The sequence below is a fragment of the Corylus avellana genome, chromosome ca4 (assembly GCF_901000735.1).
Source record: "Corylus avellana chromosome ca4, CavTom2PMs-1.0".
Taxonomy (NCBI): Eukaryota; Viridiplantae; Streptophyta; class Magnoliopsida; order Fagales; family Betulaceae; genus Corylus; species Corylus avellana.
This window is the reverse complement of record NC_081544.1, coordinates 3509604-3536584: the sequence shown is the minus strand read 5'-3', so window position 1 is coordinate 3536584 and position 26981 is coordinate 3509604. Positions and strand designations below refer to the sequence as shown.

The following is a 26981-nucleotide window of genomic DNA, read 5'->3' as shown; positions in this document are numbered from 1 at the left end:
TGATTACAAGGGAGGAATGATATATTTGAATCAGATACTGTCCATAAAAAATCTGATTCCAGATTAAGTTCTTAACTTAGTAAAAACTTTAACGGTAAACTGAAATTACAGTGACCATTCTGAACAAAATAATGCTTTCTTAAATGCTTAACTTGGTACATCAACAAAAGAGATATCGATTGAAAAATGGTGTTACACTTCAAAAGTGAGACTCTTAATTGTGTCTAGAAGTTAACATTAAATGTATGAACAACCCCTCCCCTACAATCATTAATGCCTATATCTAAGTGTAACCTAACCAACTTGATTCAAAACTTCCCATAAAAATCCAGAACTTATTCCTTTTGGTGTGCCTGTAAAATTCCATAACAGTCTAGACCAACATCATATAAGACTATAATCAACTCAAAATACTGAATCTTCAAAAGAATATGGATATGAACTCATGTCCATGATCTCATCCACTGCTGAATTTCTAATCCATGTGCTAAGATAAGAAGGCTTTGTTCATTCTTCATAATCACGCAAACAAATCTTCTCACGCTGTATTGCCCAATCCGGTCCAAGTATTTGGGGATTCAATTCCATAGCGACACGAAAATCAAACATGGAAATGTTAGTAGATCTTGCTGCTCTTTGTGCGTATCTACCAGACAACATCTGACCAATACCAGGTCGGAATTGATGGCTCAGTGGTTTAAAGTGATCATTTCCACACCTTGACCCAGCTAAACCCATACAGGGCTCAATCAATCTCTTCAAGTACACATCCAATGCATTATTCAACAGGTTAACACAGTCCACTGAGACACTGATGCCCTCCTCCATCTCCAACTTCCTCACCAGACGACTTCTTAAAGATCTTGTATCAGGTAGCTCACCACTGTTCTGACAGGTCTCTGGATGATAATCACTGGATACGGATACATTCGAAAGAGATTTACGAGCCCCAGTCAAATTCATGCATATACCAAGTGGAGCTGTTACAGGGCTTCTACTTTGAACACCTGGGCTTCCTGCCATTTGCTCAACCTCTTCGCCATCTTCAACAGATACAACTTCAACTGGGGGTCTGCTATCAAGAGAAACCAACTCTGTTGCACTTTGCTGCTCTTCTGCCTTAGAAACCAATTCGTCACACACAACACTTTCGGGTTTCCCTTGTGGCCCCAAAGGACTTGGGCGGTCCCTAAACTTGCGATCCCTACTACCCGGAGACCTTCCCTTGCGAGGGGAAGGAGGAAAGGCATCCCCATAAAGTGAATGGAGACTATTTCTCTGAAATCCATTTGAAATCTTAACATTAAGAGTATTTTCCACTTTCCTATTACCTTTCAATGGTGGAACTTTGGCTACGCAAGCATTCTTGATAATCGCTTTTATAAGCTGGTTGTGAAGAGGGATATTTTCTCTCCCAATAATCCGAATGCAGAACTTATCAAACTGACATTTGCTAATCTTGCAACTGAATAACCTTCTAAGCTGATCAAAGTATTTCTTAGCCCTCTCAGGCCCAATCTTTCTGGAAACCAGAGCTTTAAGCTCTAAAGTGTTGATTCGAGAATGGTTTTCATTGGGCGACATTTTCACACCCAAAATTCCTCACAGCCCTAAAACACAAATTCTCATCAAAATCTTGAATTCTCCAGCAAAACCCAGGTGATAAAACACACGATCTTCAATTTGAAACCCAAAACCCTAATTCCCCAACGATGTTTCTATCTGTATATTGACCAAAAACGCGTAAGAAAACAACCAAAACACATATTTTTATTAAATTTCTAAAACAAAAAACGAAAAAAAATAAAATAAGAAATTGGGATGTCCTACGGATCAAAAATCACAAACTAAATATCGCTTACAACAAGAAATTACCCAAACAATCAAATTATTACGTAACTCAATTATCTGAAAAACAAAGTAAGAGATACGGAAAGCGAAACAAAAAAATGATATATTTTAGCAGCAATTTTCAGAACCGAAAGAACCCCATTTGAGACTTCAATGAGTATCGAAAACCCAACAACCGAATTGAGCATTGAAACAAGGTAGAGTGAGATCACGCACCTAAATTGGGACGACGCCGAGGTTGAATTGGGTATGGAATTTGATTTCTCTTTTTTCTTTCGCTCCAATAAGCAATAGTTTCTTTCCTGGTGATCGATGTTTTGTCTGGGAGAGACCAAACAGGGATTAAGATTCAAGGGCTTATTGGCCTTTTCGAAGTTCGAATACGGAATACTCTTCCTGTTACAAAACACACACGTCTCTTGAGCTTGATATTTGTGAACTCTGTACGGGCCCGTTTGTTTGGGACAGTTTTATCTGACAGGAGTTTGAGGAATTTCTTTTTAAGTTTTTACCACATTATTAAAGTGACGTGTGTACAAATGAAAAGTTTGTAATGAATCTCTAATTCAACCGCTAAAATAATAATAATATTAATAATAAATATATTTTTTTTAATTTTTAATCCTTGAGTCAATCGTAAGCCATTCCGTTACATTTTCTTCAAAATGTAAAAATAAATTTTTAGTCCTTGAGTCATAAGCCATTCCCTTACATTTTTTTCAAAATGTCTAACAATTGTCATTCAATCTCAAAACTCATAGTTTGTTCGATCAACCTTTTTTCACATCACTTTAAAATATTAATTTTTTTATTAATTTATTTAAAAAATCAATTCTAAAAAATAACAATGAAGGGGTGGCCAGCGATGAAGTTGCCACCCCTGGCCACCTCCAAACTTAGCCAACCCGAGAGGTTAGGGTTAGAGGACCATATCACACAGCAATAGGTCTTAAAGGTACACATGCTAAGAAAGCTCAAGACCACGCCCAAGACCAATAGATGGATGCACCTTGATCTCTATGGTATGTATGTACCACAAGCGGTTCCCTCTATGGCCTAAGGTTTCAGGCATTCTCCTATATATCCCTTACTACCACGCCCAATGCATTCTCTTACATTTTCTACTAATTTTACACCCCCTCTTTCAACTTGAGCTTTATTGATAGAGTCAAGATTTGATTCTAAGATCTTTAGTTCTGATACCATGCTAAATTTTCTCTTTTAATAGGTTCAATCTTAAGACATTTGACTCTAATATCATGTTAAATTACCAGTTATCTCGAAAGCTTAAACTAATAGAAATATATAATTTTAATTATTTAATCATTACTTTAACAATGAATCCTATATATACTGTAAGCATTATGTCCACTCTGGTTGATCTCTATTGATCAATGTTTTACGATGCCATGAGCCCCCCTCCCCAAATAAATATCCTAATTCTATCCTTCGTTAAACTAGATAAAAAGAAATTCTTACAACTCTGTTTGAAAAAAAACTTTGTCCGTTTAATTACAACTTCTTTTAACTGTGTTGGGCTTTCTTTTTCTTTTTTCTTATCTTTTTAAGGGAACACAAATATGTTATGAAATTCGGTTTTAAATGTTTTGAAAAATAATATTGCAAATCCATTGTGAATGGTCACTTCAATGAGGTTTTTCTTTTTTTTTTTTTTTTTGAATAGGGTTGCTAAAGAGTTTGGATCTGTTTGAGGTTGTCTTGATCAACTTTAAGCTACAATTCATGTTTGAAATTCAGGTTGTTTCCCTTAACAAATGATTTCTCTTTCAATAACCAAAGGAAAATATTACCACTATGGGCCTCCAACCTGCGTGAGAATAAAACTCAAATTTCCCTTCTCTTTTTTTCGTATCCCCTTGATACATAAGGAGTGGAAATTTCATAATAAACATCATTAAGAAATCTCAGTGATCAGATAATTACATGAGCTCTTAAATATGGAAGATCTCAATATGCAATTGAAGAATTAATCTAGTGTTGTGAATGTGAATGTTCAAACATCATTAAGTCAATGTTTTTTTAGACTTTTGAGTTATAATAGTGTCTTGATATCTTATATCAAGGATACAAGCATTTTGTTACATCTAATGGGGTACATAGTGACCACATATACAACATTAATTATATGAAATCTAATTTAAACCATAAAATAAATTCTCTCTATTTTACTACAAGCAAAGAGGATCCTAACGAAGATCTTACTTAGATTTATCTCAATAACAATAAAAAAAAAAAATCGAAAACTTCACTTTAGACCCCCTTAAATACCACGCGTTTTGAGAAGACCTCCCAAATTTCAAAAACTTTCAATTTAACTCCCTGAACTTTTAATTTGATTCAATTGACACCCTCTTATCAGATTCAGCCATTAACCCCTAATGAAAATGACTAAAAAGACCAAATTACCCTTCAATTTTTGTTTGATTTTTTAATTTGAAATTTTATAAAAAAAAAACATGGGTATAAAAGACATTTTATCACTTCTAATGTTTAAAATCTAGCGAAGTGATACATTGCATCAAATTGAAAATTTAAGGGGTGAAATTGGGAGTTTTCGAAATTTGACGAAATTTTCTCAAAATACGTAGTAGTTCGTTCAAGGGTCTTAAGTGAAGGTTTTTTTTTTTTTTTTTTTTCTAAAAAAATAAAAAATAAAACAACAACAACAACATATTTTAACCAACCTTAATCTTTATAAGATAGTTATATATACAATTAAACTTTTTGCCTAAAAAAAAAATCTAATTTAAACAACTTATCTTGTTATTTCGCTTCCTTTCAACACAAACTTAATTTTACAAGACAAAGAAAATTTTCAATTTCAAGTACATATTGTTGAGTATACAAGAAAAATGGTGCCCCAACAAAAAGAGCATGCTACCTATCCCAATAGTAAAGAAGTCCCCTTACTCCGATTTCAAGTCTTCTTCTTCTTCCAACAACATTTCAGAAGATTTTTGTCTTGTAGATGAGGAGCTCGAAAGAAGACCAACAATGGCCTCATCCTGAACTTCTTGATGCTGCTGTGACACACCTGAAAGGCCTTCCACAGGTGTGTTATTGGGAGGCAAAGGAGGTTGTTCTGCATCAAATCGTGCCCATTTCCTATCCTTTGCATGAAGTAAAGTAGGATAAAGTAAACCCCCAGTGACTATTACTGCACCACTAACTATGAATGTCTTCACAGAAGCCAAGCACATAACAAGAACAAGCATCAATGAAGGAGGCAAGCAAAGCATCATCACCCCAAATGTTTGCAATGGAACTCTATAAGGTCTATGAAGATCTGGCTTCTTTATTCTCAGTTTTATAAAAGCAGCAAACTCTAGAAGCATTCCTATAGCATATAAGAAGTTGAGAAATTCCAAGATTTCCTGAAAACTCATCCATGACAAGAAGATAACTCCAGTGGCAGAGCACAAAATGCTGATGGTTGGTGTCCCATACCTCGATCTGCAAGGAAATTTTGGAGATGATTGTCACACCAAAGTGTTTTCTTTCTTTTCATCCAAACTTTATTCAAATTCATGTAACAGCCAATTATTTTGGAGATTGGAAGCAAAATATTGAAGAAGACTTGAATAAGATTCCCACTGGAAAATTATGTCAGGGATAATAATGTAAATTTTTTGGTAATGTCTCATCAAGTAATTTGTAGTTTGAATAGTGCTTAAAAGAAGCATGAATCATATGGGCCCCATTTGATAACAGGTTTTACCTTCAACACTATTTATCTTACTTTTTCACTTTTTTAATATTCTCTTACGTTTTACATCACATCAATCACTTTTTATTACCATTCAAATAAAAAAAATCACTACCAAACAAATTTTTTTCATTTTTCCATACCAAACATTCTTACTTTTTCACTTTTTTTTTTTTTTTTTTTTTTTTTTTTAATTTTTTTTTTTTTTTTTTTTACATCAATCAATTTTTGCTATAGTATTGAACCAAAACCTTCTATCAAACACACCCATGGTTATTGGGGATTTTGGCCCATGTCGGCCCCGTTTTGGATTTTGGCCCAAGTTGGCCCTGCATTCACCAACCAGCCACTTGTCGTTGTCGTTTGCCGCCCGCCAGCCTATGTTCCTCTAGCAGTATTCATCGTGAGTCTTCACCATCGCCCTTGGCCCGTTTCCCAGCCTCCACCGCTTGTTACTGATTTTAAACTCAAGGTTTCAGAATCTACCACCTTGAGTTTGAAGGGTTGTTAGAATATACGGAAAATACTCAAGGTTTCAGAATCTATCACCTTGAGTTTGAAGGGATGTTAGAATATACGAAAAATATACAATATTTTCTGTATATTCCATATTTAGTTGATATCAAATATTCTCTATTTAAAGGTTGGGATTTAATTACCATATTTGAATTTACTCGTTACCCTATAAAAAGAAACATTTGTATTGTAGACAAATTAAGTTAATTAGTACTATGTAGTCCTTGGGGGCTATTCAGGTAGTGAATGTAAATGTCTAACACCGAACCACTCGTAAGTTCTGTGTTCTTTCTCTATAATGCTTCTGCTGTTATTTCCGCCTCATCACTATTTCAACAAGGGAGAATAAGTCCATTTTGAATACTGAAATAGTATTCTGTTGAAAAGGGCAGGAGATGAGCACCATACTGTTAGTTTCTTCCTCGGAAGTAATTTAATAGGCAATGAGAGGTCATTTCCAAAAAGTTGCTTCCAAAATCTTAAACTACAAATAAAAAAGGGAAATAGAAAAGTGTCTCAAAGAAATCAATCAGTAAGGAATCAAACCAGGCAAAATGACTGACCTTGAAGCAAATATAGCTGGAAGCATTCCCATCTCACTCATCCCAAGAAGCTGAAAGGCATCAGCACTCATTTCTGCTTCAAACAAACCCATGTTAGACATTGCAGCAGCTGCTTGAATCCACCACTTAAGCCAATAGCCACCTATCAACATCCCAACTTCTGCAAAATAGCCATCACTCCACATGCCAGGTGCAGAATTTGTAGCACCTGTTCCTGCAAGTAGTGGAATCAAATATGATGAAACCACCAAAACCACAGCCCCAAAAAGCGCCTTTGGAAATGTCTTGCTCGGATTTTCAACCTCACCCGCAAGAGTACTTGCCTTATCCCAATAATTCAAATTCCAAAACATACTATTGAAGTATCCCCTCCAATCCACCCTTTTGAAATCAACAACTAGCCACTGCTTAGGCTTTATTCGGGGAATCGAAAGAATACCCATCACCAGAAATGGGAAAAGTGAGAAAGCTGCAAGGGTAACTGCAGAAAACCCAACAATATGCAGGCCTCGATAATTCAAATAAGTCAATGAAAATGTAATTCCTAATAGAGCTGGTATTCGTGCAGCCAAATGGTTGAAGATTGGAAACGAATGCTTCAAGTAATCGAGGAACAAAACTGGGTAAAGAGCATTGTCCATAACCCCACTAAACCATTTCCAGAACCCTTCCTGGAATCCCCAGAAAGGCCCAAAAGCAGATGATATCCAAATAACATATCCACCATTTTCAGGGAAGCTCGTGGCAAGCTCAGCTGTCACTAAAGCTTCAGGAATGCTCCAAACTAAAGGGAATATCAAGAAACCAAGCAAAGACAAAAGAGGGCCTCCTCCAGCCCTGACTGAATCCTCCACTCCAAAAGGACCCCCAGAAACCTCATAGAAAATTAGAGCTATAAGAGGCAGTAGTGTTAATTTTGGACTTGTTTTCACAGTAGTACTCTTTTCATCACTTACCATTCCCTCTTCACCCATCCACAGACAAGAGAGAGATGGAAAGATCAAAACTTTGAACTACAACTAGTTTATAGGATTTAGTCAGCTGGGATATGCTTTAAATATCAGATCTTTTTCTGGGTTATGAAGCAAAAACCCATCAACCAAAATCTAATATGAAGCAGTAGATTCAGAAACTACCTGTTTTGAGGGATTACACAAGTGGGTATAGCCTGAAATCATAGAGAGAGATTTGATATATCTTTAACTGAAAGACTCATGCTTGGTTTCTGTCTGATTCTTCGCCACAACATCTCTCTCTCTCTCTCTCTTATCCTACTCCTTTCAGAATGTGGAATACTGGGACAAAAGCATTTGGCTCCGCACAGAAATGTGAGATCCATTGGGATCACATTGAGAAGAAAAATCAATCCCTTGACTTATGGGTTTTGCGTTATTGAACGCGCTGTCAGATGCACGTGGGAATAGATGGAGCCTCCGAAGGAATAGGCGAAAAGCCATTTTCATGGGTTGCGTGACAGATTCGCACGTTGAATATGAGCCAATTGGAAATTTGCAGTTGCCAGTTAGAACCTAAAAAAAGTGGTCAGCCACACGATCATGATGATGTTCTTCTAGAAACCTTTTCAACTCTTCCTGTGTCCTGTTTTATTATTATTATTATTATTTGGGAATGAACCATGCTGAATGTTCATGCTATCTAAAAATTTAGTCTATTTTTATTTGATTTGTATTTAGTTTTAAATCATTAATTACATATAGATGAATCATCAATATTATTTTACAAACTTATTTGCCTTGTGATTATTATTATTATTTTTTCAAAATATTTATAAAATTCTTACAATAGCTTAATACTAGCTACTAGATAGAGCTCGAATTGGAACTTATAATTTAATATTAATTAATATTTTTTATTATTTTGTAAGTTAGGGGTATATTTCATGTATATAAATATATTATATTTATCAACCAACAAGAAAATAGCACAACTTTTTTTATTTTAAAAGTGAAATCTCATTCTTTTAAAAGCGTCAAAGGTTACAACTTTTAACCTTAATAATATTATGAATACACATTTGGAACCGCTTTCCACCTTGGGAGAATAGTCGGTTGTTCTCTTGCCTTCTTATTCTTATCTTTTTGTACCACGGTATAATAATTCTTAACAACCTCCTTCGCAAGTTTTACAAGTTGTGCAAATTGTAAAAAAATTCTCCCAAATACTATTATATTTCTACGTAACCATATTCTACGAGCAAAGGTGGAAAATGGCATGACTTAAAAGCAAGTAAACTATATATGTAAAATATTAAAATGCATTTTGTTTATTTAAACTGAGAAAGTATTTTACAGAAATAATAATTTATAAAAAAAAAAAAAAAACAGAATCTATGTTAGGAATGTAGGAGTAAATAAAATATATCATAAACATATATTTTGGGACGTTAATTTGCCGTTATTTTAGAGAAACAAATGTAAAGCTATTTGCCGCTCCCTCTTTCACTTTCTAGAATGTCTGAAAATCCATTGCAGGCTCTCTTCCAAACCTTTGAGAAAGTGTCAAGCTCCGTTCAAACCCATCTCTTCAATCTCATAGGCCAACCTCACCACCCATCACCCACAAGAAAAAAGCCTCTCTTGTCTCTCCCTTCCCCATCCAGAGTAAACCCATCAAGCACTGACTATGCTACCCCTCTCCAACCCAATGACATTCTCAACAAGGTACCCATTTGTCCTCTCGTCCTCCATGACAACTTATTCACATTGTATCTGTATTTGTATTCCATATTTCTGTGTGTTTCTTTTTTAATTGTTTGTTTTTATATGCCATTGAGTAGAAGCTTAGTAACTGTTTGACAAAAGTCCGAAGTGAATAGTGCACTCCGATTTTTGTATGGTATTGCATGGAGGTCTTTATCTTCTAATTGCAAAAGAACTTTCACTTTAGTATTGCTGTGTTCTATCTTTTACTTATTTGGTGTGTCTTAAAATTGTGAAGATTGGGTATTGTTTTATGTGTTGTAAGTGCGCTGATATTAATGGGTTTCTTGGTCTTCATTGGGTTCTCTAAGCCAATGATATCTGTTATTTTAGAAATTTTCAGCTGGGGACGCGGTTAGTGGTGAATACCTGTCGTAATAGTGTCCTTGTTTTGAGCAATATAAGTGGTTTATGTGTCCATTGCATGCCAGTCTGGTGCCAAGTGTTGAATTGATCCATTTAAATTGCACGGAAGGATTTTTTTCTGCCCTTGTTTTTCTCATCAACCTAACACTGCCTATTTAAATGGGTGACAAAAGAGGGATTTGCATTTAGGGTTTTAACTGAAGTCACCATGTGTGTATAGAAGGTGATCCAGTGAGGTCCACCAGTTTTTTCGTTTCTTTCCTTTCCTAAAAATTTAAAAAAGAAATGTGGTTACTTATTCATAAGTTGTGTTTCCACTACGTAGTTTTGGATTAATTACCAACTCATTGAATCATAATTTTCATAGCAATTTATGTGAAAAATTGCATTATGACTCAAAATTATTCCCTTCTCTTTAGGGAAAATCTGCTTCACCTATAACTAAAGAAGAGCTTGGAACGGCCACTTGGACTTTTCTTCACACCCTTGCTGCTCAGGTTTTCTCATTTCCATTGCTTTGATGGTTTTGTATCCCCTTCTTCCTGCCCTGGTTGATTATGCACTTATACTATTTGAATTCACAACTCTAATACATGTTTTTCATTTTTTGCTACTTATTTTTTTATGTTGGTTAACATGACCTGTTGGATGAAAAATGAATCTTCTTTGGATGAGAGAAGCAAAAATCTATGTCAATTTATCATCTCTTTTTCTTATTTTGTTTTATGCAACAATGTATTGAATGTTAATCTTTGATCTGTTGAGTCTTTTCTACAGTAACTTGTTTATATCACCTGAAACCTTTCCTAGACGTGTTTCTTAAACGCCAGTAGTTTTTTTATTACATAGAGCATGGTTGTCCTCTAGCTCCTTTATAAGATATCTGCCTGTATTTCATAACACTCTCAGAGTAATTTTTTCTCATAAGATTCCTAATTTTTCTCCCCCATAGACTCCTAGAAGCATTCCCCTGATGCATTCTACTTTCATTCTTGGGCCACTGTAGCAAAGAATTGTCTAAGGATTTGTTCAGTTCCAGATTGAGAATAATAGGAAAGAAAGTAAAGTATATATGAAGTTCAAAACAGAGCTTCAACCTTCTTATGCAGTTAAACCACGACATAAATATTTTTTTGTTACTAATGTAACCTGCTCTTGATCATTGAAAGTACACTGCATTATTGAAAGACCTTTTTGATCTTCTCAGTATCCAGATAATCCAACAAGGCAACAGAAGAGGGATGTAAAAGAATTGGTATGCTAGTCTATCTCTCTGTGTGTGGTCTCTTTTCATATTTGTATCCATTTGTCACAGTTGGCTATTTATTTTGATAATGAAAGTCACCTATTATTTCTCTTCAAACCCATTTTTACTGTTCATTTTTAACTTTCAACTTCACGGTTAATGATGGGAAGATAAGTTGGAAGTAACTTTTACTATAATGACAAATCAGAAGTGGTGCTAGGTAACAATGTTGATGAGAATTTAATGGACTTTCTTGGAGGATTTCAGGCAAAGCAATATTCATAAGGAATATTTATTTTAATGATAAAGGTATAGGGACATGATATGTGAACTAAACAGTTACTCAAGTCATTAGTGTGGTTTAAGTAGGATCAGTTGGCTTAAACTGAATGTCATAGAGGTCATGCAAAAGACTGATCCATTTTTTTGATACACTAAATTAATCAAATATACTAAATATCGCTATTGCTGTGCTGAAATTGATGATAACAGTTCATTTTGTAGATCCAGTTGGTCTAAGAAAGGTATCAGTTATGATGGTAGTATTAGTTTTGGTAGTGAGAAGATGATAATTGATATGATGCTGGGACGAAGTGTCTGGAAAGAATTATTGCTCATTTATGAAGCTCAATTTTGTTGTCTATTAATTAATGTACTCCAAAAGGCAGAGCCACAGCTCAAGCAGCTTTAAGAGTAGAGGCGATAACCCCAAGGAGTTGGCCCAAGTGGTGAAGGCCTTGGTCTTGAGGGTTTGTTTCCTTCAAGGTTCAAGGTTCAACACCTCATGGGTGCAAACAATTCCTTGGGGCTACACCCCCTGGTGAAAAGCCAGCGATTTAACTAGTTCTGTGTAAAAAAACTTCCGAGGGTACGGTGCACAGGATTGGGGTTTACTCTACAGGGATGGGTCCGAAGGGCCCTGTCTTGGAGAGGTTCCCCGACATCAAAAAAAAAAAAAAAAAAGAGTAGAGGCTATCATTGGCTTAACCTAACCTTGTATCAGCCTTCGGCCACTGGCCTTGATGTTGATCTCTAATTTTTTAAGCTTCATTTGTTTTGAAAGTGATTACTTATCAAAAATTTGTTTTGAAAGTGATTTCACATTCACTTATGAAAATTGATACACTAAGATTCTTGTTCCTTGACCACAAAAAGTTCAGTGCAGTGTGGATGTTTCGGGTTGTTTCATGATGTGCTGTATTCATAATATCAGTATGCTTAATTGGAAAAGCACGCTAGATTATCTAGTACCGGTAAATTTTATCTCTAGTAGAAACGTAGATGCCTACAGAGAGTGAAGCAACACCTAAATTTGGACCTCTTGAGTGGCTGTATTAAATATGATTAACTAACTACAAACCCACTTTGAAAGATTGTTTTATCTTTTCATAAAGAAAAAAATGTTTTTCATACACTAACTCTAAAAAGTTCATTATGTCACTCTTTCTGAATTGAAAATACGATCACAATCTTTTTAGCTCAGAAAGTTATAGCCCTATTTTTTTTTGGCAATGACTGTTTATACTTGAAACCTGTATACACATGGAGTGAGAACAGCTGGATATTACCATCGTACCAATTGCCCTTATTAGCTATTGTGAGCAACTAACAGGATTGCATTCATCTCGCAGATGGCAATATTGTCTCGAATGTACCCTTGCAAGGAGTGTGCAGATCACTTTAAAGAAGTTCTGAGGTATATTATTCTCTTCTTCAGATATTCATAAAAAATTATTCTCCTCATCAGACCCTGCACCTGTGATTAATTTTGGATTACAAATCTCTGAGTTTTTTTTTAATTGTATTATTTTTAGTTAAACTCATGACTGATGTATACCTGATTCATATTCAATTATTAGTATGTTCATAGTCATCAATTCATCTTTCCTACCTTGCCAATCCTTTCTGGTGCCGAGACTGCATATCGTCAAACTGCTATTGCTTGTCAACAGGAGCTTCTATCTTTCTGTTGGCAGCTATTATATAATTTGGTCTACCACCATGCTTAATCTGAGGCATCTGCTGTAGACTAACTGAAATAAGTTTAATGAGGCGCTTTGGGTGGCCCATAAAAGGGATGTTGCTCCTTTATGTTCCCCGTAGTGTATTGGGATACAATGGAGTTGCAACATTGCAAAGAAGAATGGAGTTATATCTAGGGTGATAATCAAGAGACACATCCTTGCACCTGTCATTTGTCCAAATCTTGAAGTAATCCTCTGTTAATGGGTATGTATGTTTATAGATATATAAATGCTATGCAAAAGATAAATGATATAATTTAATTATAATGTCATTCATGCTTACGGTGCTTCATGGGCCAAAATCACTCTCCTTCGGAGTGATCTCTTCGACTATGCCCTTGTTGGCTTTGTTATCCATTTCCAGCCTCATGTAGGACCAGTGACCTAGGTATTTTGGGAAAGAGCAAACAATGGGAATCAAGGTCAATCACGTGGAAATCAGCACCTTCTCTCCTTGGTTGTGGTGGGAGCAAGACTCAAGGATATTTGATTTGGTTAGGTGAGAGTGATTTGAATGTTATTTCCTTGTTTAGCCAGCCTAAAGCGCTATAAGTGTGATTCTACGACCTCTAGATCCTCATGCTTATTTTGAATTATTAATAAAAAAAATTCAGAATTTCTCTCTTCACCTAATGGATTCAAGATTGTTCCTAGTGGATTCTAGGGCCCCTGTTGGATTCTAAGGTAATTATTGGTTGTAGAAGTTGACTGCCATCCCTTTCCACTGCTTCAGTCCTGTGTCACAGCCTATGTGGAAGTTGTCCATTTTATGGAGAAAAAACAAGGAAAATAGAGAGGGAGAGACAGATGATCGGCATGTCTCCCATTTCCTTTTTGGATCAAAGATTTTGGGACCACTTTGAGACCAATTGGAATGCAATTTAGTCTGCATGCTGCTTAAATTGAAATAAACTTTTTTTTTAGTACTTAAATGAGCCATTCCTTAGCTATAATATTACAGTTTGTATTTTATGAAGAGAGGTAATCTCAAATTTGCTCATCATCTTTTATTTTGTTTCCCACTTTATGGATAGCTCCACTGTGTGTTAAGGGGTTTTGTGCTTTTTAATTCTATACACAGAGGGACTCACACATCATCCTTCATGTGTGGTTGCCATATTTACATAATTCCTAACACAAACTCACAGAGTAAGGGCATCATAATGAGATCCTAATTTTAAAACAACAAAACAAAAAATGGGGGATATGGCGAAATTGGTAGACTCTATGGACTTAATTGGATTGAGCCTGGGTATGGAAACCTACCAAGTGACAACTTTCAATTTCAGAAGAAACCTGGAATTAAAAATGGGCAATCCTGAGCCAAATCTTGTTTTCCGAAAAATCCCTTTGTGATGGAGATGCTACGTTTATATAATACCTAACTTGTGGGTGCATCTTTGGTTCATTTTTGACAGAGCAAATCCTGTACAGGCTGGATCTCATGCTGAGTTCTCCCAATGGCTATGTCATGTGCATAATGTTGTTAACAGAAGGTAACTTTTCAAATTTAAAGTCAAGTATCTATTCCCACCACTTCCATTATTTGTCAGCAAACTGCTCATAGTTTGACAGTGTCAGTGGGCCTCCTTGAATAATTGCAGTCCTTGACAGGGATGTGGATCCGTTGGAACTAGTACAACGTTGGTCAGATTAGTTGACTGAAGAGTCTTTCTCTGATGCTTATATTACTCCAAATAGCACATATATTGATAGGTTGGAAGTGGAAATCTAGAGCCAGTTAGTTTGTTCTTAGAACTTGGATGCCCCATTTACATGTTCTATAGAATATGATGGATGTATTTATCATCTGGAATGAGTTAATCTTAAAAAGTTGGAAGTCTCATAATAAATGCAATAGAATCAATTGGAGTTTACAAAATGACATGGTTTCCTTTTTTTTTTTTCGATGATGATTGCGTTATATATGTACACACAAGCACACGCATAAATACTCTACAAAATACAAATGGGACCATTTCTTATTCCATGGACAACCAAGTTGGCATATTGTTAAAATTAGATGAGCAGTCATTCCAAGTTGCCTGGCATGCAACAGATCGTGATATGTTTTCAGATGACCCATAATGGGTCTGAAGGATCACTATGGAATTTGCAGGTTGTTTGACCAGTTCACCTGTCCTTGTCATCTCTTAGATACTATTTGACCTAAGCTTGGAAAACCTTAATTTAACTATCTTGGTATTCTTCTTAATCTTGTTAATGCTAATATAAGGGTGTTACTGCAGCCTTGGCAAACTTATATTCCCATGCGAACGAGTTGATGCAAGGTGGGGCAAGCTGGAATGTGAGCAGCGTGCATGCGATCTTCTTGGAAATATTACAGAATTTGGGGATGAAACACGTTAAGAAGTGTAGTTATCAATTGCACTGGCATATAACTATTCTTTTAAATAGAATTTTCAATTGGTTTTTTATTTTTATTTTTTATTTTAATATATATTATTAATGATGTTTTTCCTAACTTAGCAAAGGGGGAAAATGATACTATCTACATGTTTAACATATTTGATATTTGTAATTATCAGGTATCGTGTTGATGAGATATATTCGGTTGGAGATCACAATTTATAAAGCGGAGCATATTAACTCGAATATCTCCTTCTTCCTTCCATTGGAAGAATCAATTGTTTATATATATATAGCTCTCTGGAAGCATTAACTCCTTTGATTTTTCGGGCCTTAATGCATGCACCATTTGGTTGATGCATGTAAATTATCCATTCTTTATAAATTAAATGAGTAGTTATACTCATCACACATATTTATCACATTCATTTCACACCAGTTAATGTGACATGTTTTAAGTAACTATTTTTTTTTTTAAGTGACTGATATGGGAAGCCATTTAAATCACGTAACCTTAGTCAATCTGAAATAAGTGTAATAAATGGGTATAAAGAGTTGTACCACTCAAATTAAATACACGAAAGACAATCAAATTAAAATATGAAAAACAACCTAAAGTTAATGAACTTTGTGATACAAACTAATATTGACTTCCTGTTGATATTCCCACAGTGAAAGGAACTACATTTTCTTTCCTTTTTTGTCTACAGCGACTTCACAAGGAGGATTATCCAGGCCAAATCCCCTTTCAACCCAAATACATGGGAAGCACTAGCTTCTCTGTTTGTAGATCGAATGGAATTTTTCTAAGCACCAACAATTTCATTATAGAGGGTGAGTCTCTCAATGTCATTCGACCCTCACAAAGGGAAGGATCCCTAATAATGTCTCCCGGTGTTAGAAAAGAGTCATGCAAACAAAAAATCTCCTTAACAAGGACCTTTGTTTTTGGGTAAAAAATGACAGATCAATTAACATCCGGGAGGATCTATCGATCCCAAACCCCGGATTGAAATATAGCTCCTATTATTTCTAACACCATCCTTGCTTCCTCTTAAAAGGTTAAAAAAAATTTATGAAAGTGCAAACATTTACGTTCACAATACAACAAAATAGTCTGCCTCCGCATCTTTTTCTTGCAGTATTTCCATATCCTTCCCTTTTACCTATCTATTTGGTTTGATCATCCCTCCCCAATTGTTTGCATTCATCTTACTTACAAAAGAAACATCATTTTTTTTTTTTAATAAGTGCCTCATTAAAAAGCGTAAAGACACAACTCAAGTACACAGAAACAGTCTAAAACCATTAATCTTATAGATGACAATAGACCGACAGCAAGACAAGACCAATTTAACTAGGCCCAACAGCCTATGTACAATCTAGTAATGCTAAACATCTTATTTGTATTCCCTCAAATTTAATATAACTTTTAAAATTACTATTAAATTTTAATCCAATAAAATCTACCACAAATCTAATTATAAGTTCAAGAAACACAAGCTCTCCAAAACCCATTGATAAAGCCCATGGGCCATTTGGGTTTAAAACCCAGATAACCCACTTTATATATCCTCGTCTTCGCTAGGGTTTTGGGTCTCCCCGCCACACTGAAAGAACTCTCCTTTTCTCCATCAACGACAACATGGTACTCTCGATCTCTATCTCTTTTTACTCGGCATTGTCTGGTTTTTCGCTTTCTTCTTCTTCTTTTGTTGTCGTGTTTTGGGTTTTTCTTGTTTTGATAAGAGTTTCTGTCACAGCCTAAGCAAATCCACGAGATCAAAGATTTCATTGTCACCGCAAGAAGGAAAGATGCGCGGTCTGTGAGAATCAAGAAGAGCAAAGGAGTCGTCAAGTTCAAGGTCCGTTGCTCCAAGTACCTCTACACCCTCTGCGTCTTTGACGAAGAGAAGGCTAACAAGTTGAAGCAATCTCTCCCTCCTGGTCAGTATCAAAATATAATAAATAAATAAAAATGCTTTATTTTTATTTTTATATTTTTTGCTGAGATCCATCTTTTCCGTGTTTTGTTCCAATGGGGGTGGTGCGTTTGTTCTTGTTGACAATTAGATGGGGTTTTCCTGGCTTTCATGTTTGCAGGTTTGAACGTGCAAGAGCTGTGAAAATTGTCAAGTGATTACTAGGAGAAAAAGGAAGAGATTTTTGCTTTATTTTATGCCCCTTTCACATTGATTCAATTACTTTGATTTGTAATGGATCTGAAGTAGTAGCAGCAGGATATGACCCTTTAAACGCTTTTTGAAATTGGAATTTTGGGTTAATTATTGCAGTTTTCTTTTCGACAGATTTTGGTTATTTTGTCTGTTAAATTTCTGAATGGTTGAATTGGATTCTTGAGCCATTTGATTCTTCTTTTTCGCTTCAACTTGTTTTAAATTGTTTGCAATTATGAGTTGTGTGATGCTTCCTGGCTTGACATTTGAAATACAGTGATGGAGCTGAGATTAGCATCAGCAGCAGACGTGCCTTTTTATATACATTTGGCATGTTGTTGATACCTGTCGCATGACAAATTAGCTATGTATCATACATCAAGGAGGGGTCTAAGGTTTTCCTTAATTGCACCAATGCCCACATATGAGGAATGGAGACGGAAATGAGTTCAAAAACGAAAAGATGAGGTCTAACTCTTTAGTAGAGTAATTCTAAAAGTCACCCTTATATCATTCTTGTGCAACTTTAAGAATAAGGTGGCTTTTAAAATCATCATTTGATTACAATTCAATAGTAATCAATCATAAGGCGGATGGTTATTTTAGGCGCTATATCATTTTACAAGAGTAACTTCTAGCACTACTCATTTAAGCTTAGGTGATGGTTTTACACTAGCTGAGTTCAATCAATGCCCCCAATAGTGGGGGCATATTATAAAATGATGAACATGGGTCTCAACTTAAATCTCCGAGATCTAAACAAGCATAACAAAATATTTAACATAGTCCTTGTCAACCCACATATAGCTCAATAACATAGACAACTCCAAAATAACACACTCTTGGGGTTGGGTCGATCATGCCCACAACATTCAAACACAAAATCAAGTAAAAGTGTCTCTACAACAATATTCTTATAACTTAAGAGATACATAGATAAAGCAAGCCATAAAACTAGGAGTTCTTATCCATGTATACAATCCAACTATTCAAGTTTGTGCTCACCAACCGACGGCGCCATCTTAGTCACCCTTAAACTACAATACAAAGTTACAAACTCAAGAAGTGAGACAGTCTTGGTGCATATAAATTAAATAACAAGGGAATGGGCAACAAGTAGTTAATGTATTGAGAATAGAAATAAAAAAGAAAAATTATACTTGACCTTCCCAAATTTGCATCTCTTTCGCAAAGACACCTTCAAAGTTCAATTTTCGACATATGCCCATTCAAAACCACCATTTGTTGCTACATACACCCTCTTTTAGATTGTAAAAAGCATTAAAATGGATGGAAAGTTCGTCACAAGATGGGCACGCATAAAATTTTAACTTGGCATGCTCAAATTATCCTTTTGTTAAAAAGAAAAAGAAAGAAAGCAAAATAGATAATGGTGAGAGGAGGGTAATTTAGGTGTTTTAAGTCGAATCACATTTCATCCACTTCAATACAATACAAAGTAGGTAAATTGCAATGAAATGGTGGTATGAGAGAGCTAAGTACCATAAATGATAATTTGGTCATTTGAAAAAAATAAAATAGGTGCCAGTTTATGGAGATTAAATAAAATTTTGTAAAGAAAAAAAAAATTGAGAATGAACCTTCTATCGTTATCCTTAAAATGTATTAAAATGTTAAAAGTATTTTTTTACAATATAAAATAATTTATTCACAAAGATTGTAGAACGATATCTTCTTCGTAATTGTATGTATTCATGTATGTGAAGAGAGAAATGGAGAAGTAGTTGGAAACCTTACCAAACTTGGAGCTCGTCGATTCTAGATATAAATATTCAGGGCTTCTTCTTATTCTTTTCATAGCAGCCTACAATACAGTCTGCATGATCACTTCCAAAATTCAATGCCCCGATACAATAACTATAGCACTTTATTTTAAGAACTTCAAGGCTGATGGGATAGTCTTTAGGATGCATTGGGTCCCTAAAAATGCATTGAAGAAGCTTTTTAGCAACACAAAACTCCCCACCAATTGTTTCCCCACACTTTTTAACTATCCTAAGGTCACAACAATGACATATATAATTTATACCCTTATTATCAAGTTGGAAAGGATGAAGGTTGGTTGGCAATAAAGTGGAAGCAGAAGACAAAAGGGTAGGGTCATTAGCATGCACTTCGAGTATTATGGGGATAATCTTCATCATCACCAACATAAGTTTTATCATATATTTGCTAGTCATCATATTTCTCCCACTCTAGAAATTATCCTTTTTGAACATCAAATTTATAAGCTATTTATTGGGATTAAGTCCTTGAATCACCATCACAATTGAATAGCTTGAGACCCTTAAAATACAAACTTTTTATTCAAAAAGAGATTTTTTTTTTTTTTTAATAAGAATTGTAGCTTTTGAAAATCTGAAAATGTCCTAGTAAAATAACTCTTGGTCCAAGTAATGTATTTGGTTAGGAGCATGAGGTTTTATAATATTTTTTATGCAATTAACTTGTGACTCTTGGCAAAACTCAACTATATTAAAAAAATTACGTAAACAAGTGAAAATGTATCATCATCCAAGCTCAAGGAAATTAAATAAAATATAAAAGAAGAGGTATCATTCAATATTCACAACATATTAGATCAAAGCTTCCATTTAAATAGTATTTAAAAGAAAATATTGGTTTTTTTTTTAAAAAAAAAAAAAAAAAAACTAGTAAATATGCAGTATTGGAGTGCCTAGAGGGCAAAACAGCATACTATTCATTTATGCATAGGCATTATAAATAGTGAAAGTTACAAATGCAAGTGACTTGTTCAAATGTCGCATCTATAATAAAAAAGAAACAAACAAATAAATAATTACAATATGAAGAGACATTTAAAAAAATGAATCTAAAATGACTCCTTGTAAAGACAAAAGTTTGTGTAACCAGAAAGCTAGTCATGCAAAATAAAATTTATTATTTTTACATAAACTTTCGAAGTACCTTAGTAACCTTTATCCATTTGAAATTCCAAAGATCATGATCATAGTATATAATTCATAATATTTTTTGAAATAAAAGTGGCGACCTATTTTTCAACTGTATTTTCCTTTACATCTATGGACGGTTGCTTCACTATTTAAAAAGTTAAACATCGTTAAAGAAAAAGATTAACAATACATACCCTGATACCCATAATAGCCTCCATCATCCTTGTTAGAATATTCTTAGGCTCTCTTTGTTTTGTAGTAAAATGATTTACGGGAAATGTTTTACATATTTTTTGGTGTTTGACGCGACGTAAAATAATAGCCAATGCAAAATATTTTCCCTTTGACAGAAAATTCTTCTTTAATTTTAGGAAAATGGTTTACGGTTTTCAAAACCATAAACTATTTTCCGACTTTGAGCATTTCATTCTAGAATTGATGAATCATGCCAAGACCCGCCTAGGACCTCGCAGGGACTTGACCGAAACCCGTTCGGGACCTGCCTGGGACTTTATCGGGACTTGACCGGGACCCGCTCGAGACTTTACCGAGACCCGCACAGGACCCGATCGGACATGTCGGGGACCCTACCCGACTTGCCTGGGACCCGCTCAGGACTTGGCCTGGACTCACCCGAGACCCGCCTGGGACTTGGGACCTGCCCAAGACCTGATTGAACCTGCATGGGACTTGCCCGGGTGGGGCTTGGGTTGGTCCGAGCAGGTCCAGGGCAAGTCCAGGGCAAGTCCTAGTCAAGTCCAGGGCGGGTCTTGACCAGGTCCGGTCAGGTCCTGGTCAAGTCCCAGCGAGGTCTCGGTCAAGTTCCAGGCAGCTCCCGGCGAGGTCCCGGGCGGGTACTTTTATATTTTATTTTTAAATTATTTTATATTAGTATTTTTATGTTGTGAATATAAGAAATATTTGTGATTTTCCGTGCGCGCGCTAAATGTTGGAAAATATTTTCCTGTAAAATGATTTTCTTGAAGATATTTTACGGCGGAAAATATTTTACTTCGAAACAAACAGAGCCTTAGTTTTTATGTTATTCGAAATAATGTTCTTAAAATTAAAAATTAAAAAATAAAATAAAATAAAAAAAGGAAGAGAAAGAAAGAAACGTCTTGTTCTTCACTTTCCCATGTCAGAAACTTCAGCGTCACGTGAGAAATTTCTCAGATTCGTTAACTCCTAACTGAAGGCAAATGTGAGAAATCTTGCCGAGTAATTCATGCATCTTTCTTTTCCTTTTTAAAAGAAAACCAAATTGATTATATGTTATTCATTTATTTGTTTTTGTTAAGCAAATTGCATGCAAGTTAACTAAGTAGGGAGGAGGAACAAAATTTACACCATAAGATTATAAAATTTCCTTCAAATTATAGCAACTTTGCACCTCTAGAGACTCATAAAACCCACTTTTATTTGCCCTTTTGATATATACCCCATTGGAGCTCTTGCCATTGTTGATAGGCTATTGGTGCAAAGATTTTCCATCTGGGTTTGAGTGCAAAATGGTTGGAAATCCGATGGCCCAAGTGTTTTCATCGTCACTTATTACTTTCCCTTGTACTTCTTCAAATTGCTTGCCTCCTTTTCCATTGAAATCAAGAAGGAAACCTGCCCGGGTAAGAGCTGCATCCGCTGACGCAGAAAGAAAGAACAATATTTGGAGTCAAACATTGCGGCCATTGAGGGATTTTGGGTTCGGTCGGAGGAGCATTTGGGAGGGTGGGGTTGGGTTGTTTCTTGTTTCCGGCACCGTTCTGTTAGCGGTCGGTTTGTCTCGGTTGAGGGGGTTCCAGATGCGGTCTAAATTTAGGAAATATTTGGCTGTGTTTGAGTTTGCTCAGGCTTGTGGTATTTGCAGGGGAACGCCTGTGAGGATCAGAGGAGTGACCGTTGGCAATGTTATCCGCATTAATCCTTCATTGACAGGCATTGAAGCAGTTGTGGAGGTGAGCTTGATGCCATCATCTTTGTGTACCTAATTTTGTTCTATGTTTCTATTTGACAACATCTCCGACAATTTTGTCACTCGAATTGTTAGCAATTTGAACAGCAAATATGAGAAAACTCTTATAAGGCTACTTAGTGAGGAGTGACAATTCGTGTTCGCCTGTTGAGTTTAGATTGTGTCGATATATGTGTATAAGATTATATAGTTCAATTATAATCCGACCTATTTTATTAAACCGAACATGTCAATTCTAATCCGACCAATTTAATTAAACGGATCAGACTCTTCAATCCTACCTGTTTAATTTCATGTCGGGTTTGTGGGTTATGTCAAAAATTGCCAGCCCTATACCCACCCAAGAATGTCTTAGGCAAACCGGCCTTCCTACTATGACAAGTGAGCTCTCACATTTTTTATCCGTATTACCAACAATCGAGCAAAAAAAAAAAAACTAATGGGGATCTGCTTCAATCAAGGATGAATTCTTGGTTGTAGGTGGAAGATGATAAAATGATCATACCTCGAAACTCAGTTATCGAGGTGAACCAGTCGGGTCTTCTGATGGAAACTTTGATCGATATCACACCGGTGGATCCAATTCCAACGCCTTCAGTGGGACCGCTGCAGCCGGAATGTGTTGAAGAAGGTGTAATTGTGTGCGATAGGCAAAAGATGAAGGGAAATCAAGGGGTGAGTTTGGATGCAATGGTGGCGATATTCACCCGCCTGGGACGTGAAGTGGAGGGCATTGGTGTTGCACAGGCCTTCTCACTGGCTCAACGAGTTTCCTCAGTGATTGAAGAGGCAAAGCCATTGCTGGCAAAGATCAAAGCACTGGCTGAAGATGTTCAACCTTTACTGGCTGAAGCTCATGATGGTGGTGTGCTAAGGGAAGTTGAGAAATTAACCAGAAGCCTCACTGAAGCCTCTGAGGAATTGAGGTGAATTTTCCAACCCTTTTTTCTTTCTTTTTTCTCATTGTGAGGTTTTTGTATCTCTCTCTTATTTTTTATGATGCAGAAGGGTCCATTCATCTATCATGACCCCTGAGAACACAGAACTCATCCAGAAATCCATTCAAACTCTGGTTTTGGCATTGAAGAACGTTGAGGTGAGATGCTAAGCTGATTACAAGTCATGAGCTGTCTTTCTTTTCTTTTTCTTTTTTCTCAATTTGTCTCCTCTTTTGCATCCTCCCACCATTGCAGAATATAAGCTCTGATATTCAGGGATTCACGGGCGATGAGGCTGCAAGGAAGAATTTGAAATCACTTGTCAAGTCCCTCAGCAGGCTATTGTGAAAAGGTGGAAACATAATAGGAGGTTAATTGGATGGTTAACAAGCCTCCTCCCTTATCAATGAAGGAAAATGCTTGAGGTGTTACAATTTTTACCACATTCTTCTTATAAACTCACATAATCACATTTTATGCAAATGAGTGTCACATGAATTATCATGTGAATTATCATGTGAATTTGTAAACGTAATAAGTGTTTTGAAGATTACCATGTTAAAGAATAGTAAACGTTGTACCCTAAGAGCACTAGACACCACTAATTTTCTTTTTCCCAGTTGACAAAGCTGTCAAAGCATATAACAATAGAAATGGTTTTTTTTTTCTTCTCAATTTGTCTCCTCTTTTTGGTTGCACTTGTATTGAAGGGCTTTGATGCTAGAGGTACATGTTGCATTCCTTTTACTGGGGGGTTATCTTCAAATCCAATTCTAATGTCACTTGATGATACCCATGGTTAATTAAGAGCAAAGATAACATGTAAAAGCCACATTATATGGCCAAAAGCATAGACACCATCCTCAGTTGCTCTTATAACATCAGTGGAGAAATTTTCTTTAATCCCTCCTCTTAAACTAATATTTGTCCTTAGATCACGTGATTCTTATATGCATTTTTAAAAATGCATGCTCTATTAATCCTATTAAAAATGCATATAAAAATCATGTGCTCTAAAAATATATGTTAGTTTAATAGACTGGATTGAAATAATTTCTTCCAACCAAATTTGGATAAAAACTTCCTTGACATAAAAGAAGACACAGATTTTAAGCTTTATAATCAATTCACTTAATAGTTAATCCAGCTTGCTACATATTTGGTCTACAGTCGGTTAAAACTGCACTCCCCTCCTCTGCACCAAAGCAAACCTCAAAGTCTAAAATGAAAAAACTTCAACTGCATGACCACAAACCCTCCAACCCTCAGCTTGATTATCACAAATTTTATACATTAAACCGTCCGAAACGGCGGCGCCTCACCAAATTTCAGTATGTAGGCTGTCTCATAAACAGGCCGCAGTTGCAGAATCACTTGAGCATCTAAATATGCATCACAGGAGAAACACCAAACCGACAGATCACTGTTTCCCAAAGTAAACACCACATAAGCATTGAGCAAAGACAACTTCGTAATGCATTGCCGAGAAAGTTAAATGTAATAATCAAAGAAGACCCAGTTTGAAGAAAACAATTGCTAATACATAATAATACCTGTAGCTGAGTGCCAGACAATGATTCGACTGCTGATAATGCTCGAGCATATGCTTGTTAGCAAAACGGCTGCAGAGCACGTCCTTGCAGCATAAACATAACCAATTCTCATCCGGGTGTTGGCACCTTTGCACATGTCAATGATTTCACACATGAGCAGATAAATTCAATGTCTTTTATAAGTAAAGGAAATTAATTAGCCGTGCAATGGGGGCAACCCACGTACACAAGAAGTATAAAAAGAAACACGGGATAAAAGGGTAGCAAAGTTCCGCTCAAATAAGGTTTTGAAGAGACATGTCCGTATATCCGTGCTCGTTCTCCCTTGATTATATACTTCAATAACTTAATTATCATGTTAAAGTATTAATTAAATGTTAAAATTCACTATTTTCTATCCGTTTATGATTTTAAGATAATTGATAATTTAACTTGGTATCGTAATAGATGTTTTGAATTTGACCCACAATCCCACATTTTACCCCATTTTAGTTAAATATTCCAAGCTTCATTTGTTAACATATTATCTTAACACTTTTCTTATTGTAAGTGGGACTAAACCAGTGATGCACCATGCACGCTTATTAAATGTAACAAAATAAAATCTAGATTGGGCAGGAAAACGGAGAAGATTCTATTCCACCAGCAATATTTTTCTTTAAAAAAAAAAAGTAGAACTCAAAACCACCATGATAAATTACTGAATAATCTAAAAACATAACAAAAACTAATGAATTTAATCATCTAATTATTAATTTGCCAGATAAAAAATTCATATATGATTCGCTCAAAATAGAAAAGCTCTAAAAACCTTCATTAAAGATATCTTTAGAATTGATAGCATTTAAGGACTAATAAGATGGAATATAGAGATACGTTTTGAGTGTGAGTGCCAAAATCAATAGCGTTCTAAGTAACAACAACACAAATGAGTGTAAATTTTGGTAAGATTAGAAGGTTAAATGAAGCATGGATCTAAGAAGCAACCTGTGGCAAGGAGTATCGGGGGTGGGGATGTGAGCGAGATCCGACGACAGGGAAGCCAGATGATCGCACCGAGTCCGAGCCTCAACCCAACCCGACTCCGCTCCGGATAAAAACAACAAGTCTTCCTCTTCTTTCTGAGTCAATCATTAAAAAACTCCCATTAGAACCCTAACCTAACAAACAAATACTCAAAAGAGAAGAAGAAGAATAAGAGCCGTCCGATTGATTTACAGGTGGAGCAGAGGAAGAAGACGAAGACGGAGCAGCTTCACTCGCCATTGAAAGAGGGACGGTCAATAGGACTAGAATTTTGATTAGACGAAACTGTTCGACTAAATAGTGTTTGGCTGAAAACGACATCGTTAAGAATATTTAACTCACCATAAATTTATGAAAAAAATTCATATTTAATTACTATTTTTTTGTTTTTTATTTCAATTTAATCTTTTAAGTTTTTAATTTCAAAAATTAAATTTTAAATAGGCATTTTTATCACTTTATTGTCACTATAAAAATACAATATCATATGATTTTGAGAAAGAGATTTGAAGATGTCAATTGACCGTATATCAAGCTCCGACTGGCCACTGCATTTTCTTTTTTGTAATCTTTCTATGTGGATTACCTTTTCAAATCGATTAAAATGATTATTTAGTAGCATAACGGGAAGTCACTTTAATTCTTAAGTCAATGATAGACTTCGAGAAAGAAAGTAAACAAAAAACACAAGTATTTGGCAAGAATAAAGTGAGCATACCCACAATAATTTGAGTATGTCACCCCTATCCTCTTAACTTATGCTTCCGTCATTTTTTTTGTTTAATGAAATGCTAGTAATCGTAGTGGCGGGGGTTCATATGACATCTATCCGGCAAGTGTGTCTTGTTGCTAATAAGCCTTCTTTAAGGTCATGTCAAAGATGCGTCAATTAAGCAACCGCAGAATGCCTACTTCAAAAGAAGTTTATCATATGGTACCCAAAGATTTATGATTTTTTTTTTTTTGTTCGCACCGGAGATATTTCTAAAAGGAAAT

General features: G+C 35.6%; 6 protein-coding genes and 1 long non-coding RNA gene across 9 annotated transcripts; 3 read left to right on the top strand and 4 right to left on the bottom strand.

Moving 5' to 3' along the window:
* LOC132178615 (uncharacterized) lies at positions 1–2280 on the bottom strand. Of its 2 annotated transcripts, none has more exons than XM_059591077.1 (2): positions 2068–2280; positions 1–1722 (listed from the first exon to the last, which is right to left on the bottom strand). In XM_059591077.1, exon 2 carries the CDS (start codon positions 1582–1584, stop codon positions 508–510), a length of 1077 nt encoding a protein of 358 aa, XP_059447060.1. In that variant the 5' UTR covers positions 1585–1722; positions 2068–2280; the 3' UTR covers positions 1–507. The 2 variants fall into 2 exon arrangements, with proteins under 2 accessions (XP_059447060.1, XP_059447061.1); XM_059591078.1 differs by having other exon boundaries at positions 1–1610.
* Positions 2281–4585: 2305 nt separating this feature from the next.
* LOC132179871 (probable polyamine transporter At3g19553) lies at positions 4586–8125 on the bottom strand. The gene is made up of 2 exons (XM_059592663.1): positions 6658–8125; positions 4586–5325 (listed from the first exon to the last, which is right to left on the bottom strand). Exons 1-2 carry the CDS (start codon positions 7629–7631, stop codon positions 4779–4781), a joined length of 1521 nt encoding a protein of 506 aa, XP_059448646.1. The 5' UTR covers positions 7632–8125; the 3' UTR covers positions 4586–4778.
* Positions 8126–9085: 960 nt separating this feature from the next.
* LOC132178966 (FAD-linked sulfhydryl oxidase ERV1) lies at positions 9086–15648 on the top strand. The gene is made up of 6 exons (XM_059591560.1): positions 9086–9338; positions 10163–10240; positions 10951–10998; positions 12621–12685; positions 14432–14509; positions 15263–15648. Exons 1-6 carry the CDS (start codon positions 9129–9131, stop codon positions 15381–15383), a joined length of 600 nt encoding a protein of 199 aa, XP_059447543.1. The 5' UTR covers positions 9086–9128; the 3' UTR covers positions 15384–15648.
* A 1309-nt stretch (positions 15649–16957) lies between these two features.
* On the top strand, positions 16958–17691 carry LOC132179388 (large ribosomal subunit protein eL38z/eL38y-like). The gene is made up of 3 exons (XM_059592111.1): positions 16958–17031; positions 17147–17330; positions 17487–17691. The coding sequence occupies exons 1-3, from the start codon at positions 17029–17031 to the stop codon at positions 17507–17509; spliced, it is 210 nt and encodes a 69-aa protein (XP_059448094.1). The 5' UTR covers positions 16958–17028; the 3' UTR covers positions 17510–17691.
* A 711-nt stretch (positions 17692–18402) lies between these two features.
* On the bottom strand, positions 18403–23058 carry LOC132176914 (uncharacterized). The gene is made up of 3 exons (XR_009439683.1): positions 22974–23058; positions 19319–19501; positions 18403–18597 (listed from the first exon to the last, which is right to left on the bottom strand). It is a non-coding gene; the product is annotated as an uncharacterized LOC132176914 (long non-coding RNA).
* On the top strand, positions 21918–23866 carry LOC132176913 (protein TRIGALACTOSYLDIACYLGLYCEROL 2, chloroplastic-like). Its single transcript, XM_059589073.1, has 4 exons — positions 21918–22451; positions 22949–23394; positions 23474–23564; positions 23662–23866. The coding sequence occupies exons 1-4, from the start codon at positions 22008–22010 to the stop codon at positions 23752–23754; spliced, it is 1074 nt and encodes a 357-aa protein (XP_059445056.1). The 5' UTR covers positions 21918–22007; the 3' UTR covers positions 23755–23866.
* On the bottom strand, positions 23586–26265 carry LOC132176912 (uncharacterized). 2 transcript variants are annotated; one of them, XM_059589071.1, is made up of 4 exons: positions 26178–26265; positions 25947–26080; positions 24960–25085; positions 23586–23701 (listed from the first exon to the last, which is right to left on the bottom strand). In XM_059589071.1, the coding sequence occupies exons 1-4, from the start codon at positions 26223–26225 to the stop codon at positions 23623–23625; spliced, it is 387 nt and encodes a 128-aa protein (XP_059445054.1). In that variant the 5' UTR covers positions 26226–26265; the 3' UTR covers positions 23586–23622. The 2 variants fall into 2 exon arrangements, with proteins under 2 accessions (XP_059445054.1, XP_059445053.1); XM_059589070.1 differs by lacking the exon at positions 23586–23701 and adding an exon at positions 24492–24829.
* Positions 26266–26981: the final 716 nt, after the last annotated feature.

What these genes read in the sequence shown, in the direction of transcription:
- LOC132178615 (XM_059591077.1), bottom strand. Translation starts at nt 1,584, where the DNA reads ATGTCGCCCAATGAAAACCATTCTCGAATCAACACTTTAGAGCTTAAA.
- LOC132179871 (XM_059592663.1), bottom strand. Translation starts at nt 7,631, where the DNA reads ATGGGTGAAGAGGGAATGGTAAGTGATGAAAAGAGTACTACTGTGAAA. An exon ending in CCAGCTATATTTGCTTCAAG is followed by an intron (nt 5,326 to 6,657) that starts GTCAGTCATTTT and finishes ATTTCCTTGCAG; the next exon opens with ATCGAGGTATGGGACACCAA.
- LOC132178966 (XM_059591560.1), top strand. Translation starts at nt 9,129, where the DNA reads ATGTCTGAAAATCCATTGCAGGCTCTCTTCCAAACCTTTGAGAAAGTG. An exon ending in AGAGGGATGTAAAAGAATTG is followed by an intron (nt 10,999 to 12,620) that starts GTATGCTAGTCT and finishes TTCATCTCGCAG; the next exon opens with ATGGCAATATTGTCTCGAAT. An exon ending in CATAATGTTGTTAACAGAAG is followed by an intron (nt 14,510 to 15,262) that starts GTAACTTTTCAA and finishes GTGTTACTGCAG; the next exon opens with CCTTGGCAAACTTATATTCC.
- LOC132179388 (XM_059592111.1), top strand. An exon ending in GAAGCAATCTCTCCCTCCTG is followed by an intron (nt 17,331 to 17,486) that starts GTCAGTATCAAA and finishes TCATGTTTGCAG; the next exon opens with GTTTGAACGTGCAAGAGCTG.
- LOC132176913 (XM_059589073.1), top strand. Translation starts at nt 22,008, where the DNA reads ATGGTTGGAAATCCGATGGCCCAAGTGTTTTCATCGTCACTTATTACT. An exon ending in GCATTGAAGCAGTTGTGGAG is followed by an intron (nt 22,452 to 22,948) that starts GTGAGCTTGATG and finishes TCTTGGTTGTAG; the next exon opens with GTGGAAGATGATAAAATGAT. An exon ending in GAAGCCTCTGAGGAATTGAG is followed by an intron (nt 23,395 to 23,473) that starts GTGAATTTTCCA and finishes TTTATGATGCAG; the next exon opens with AAGGGTCCATTCATCTATCA.
- LOC132176912 (XM_059589070.1), bottom strand. Translation starts at nt 26,225, where the DNA reads ATGGCGAGTGAAGCTGCTCCGTCTTCGTCTTCTTCCTCTGCTCCACCT. An exon ending in CTTCTTCCTCTGCTCCACCT is followed by an intron (nt 26,081 to 26,177) that starts GTAAATCAATCG and finishes TGATTGACTCAG; the next exon opens with AAAGAAGAGGAAGACTTGTT. An exon ending in TGTCTGGCACTCAGCTACAG is followed by an intron (nt 24,830 to 24,959) that starts GTATTATTATGT and finishes TTTGGGAAACAG; the next exon opens with TGATCTGTCGGTTTGGTGTT.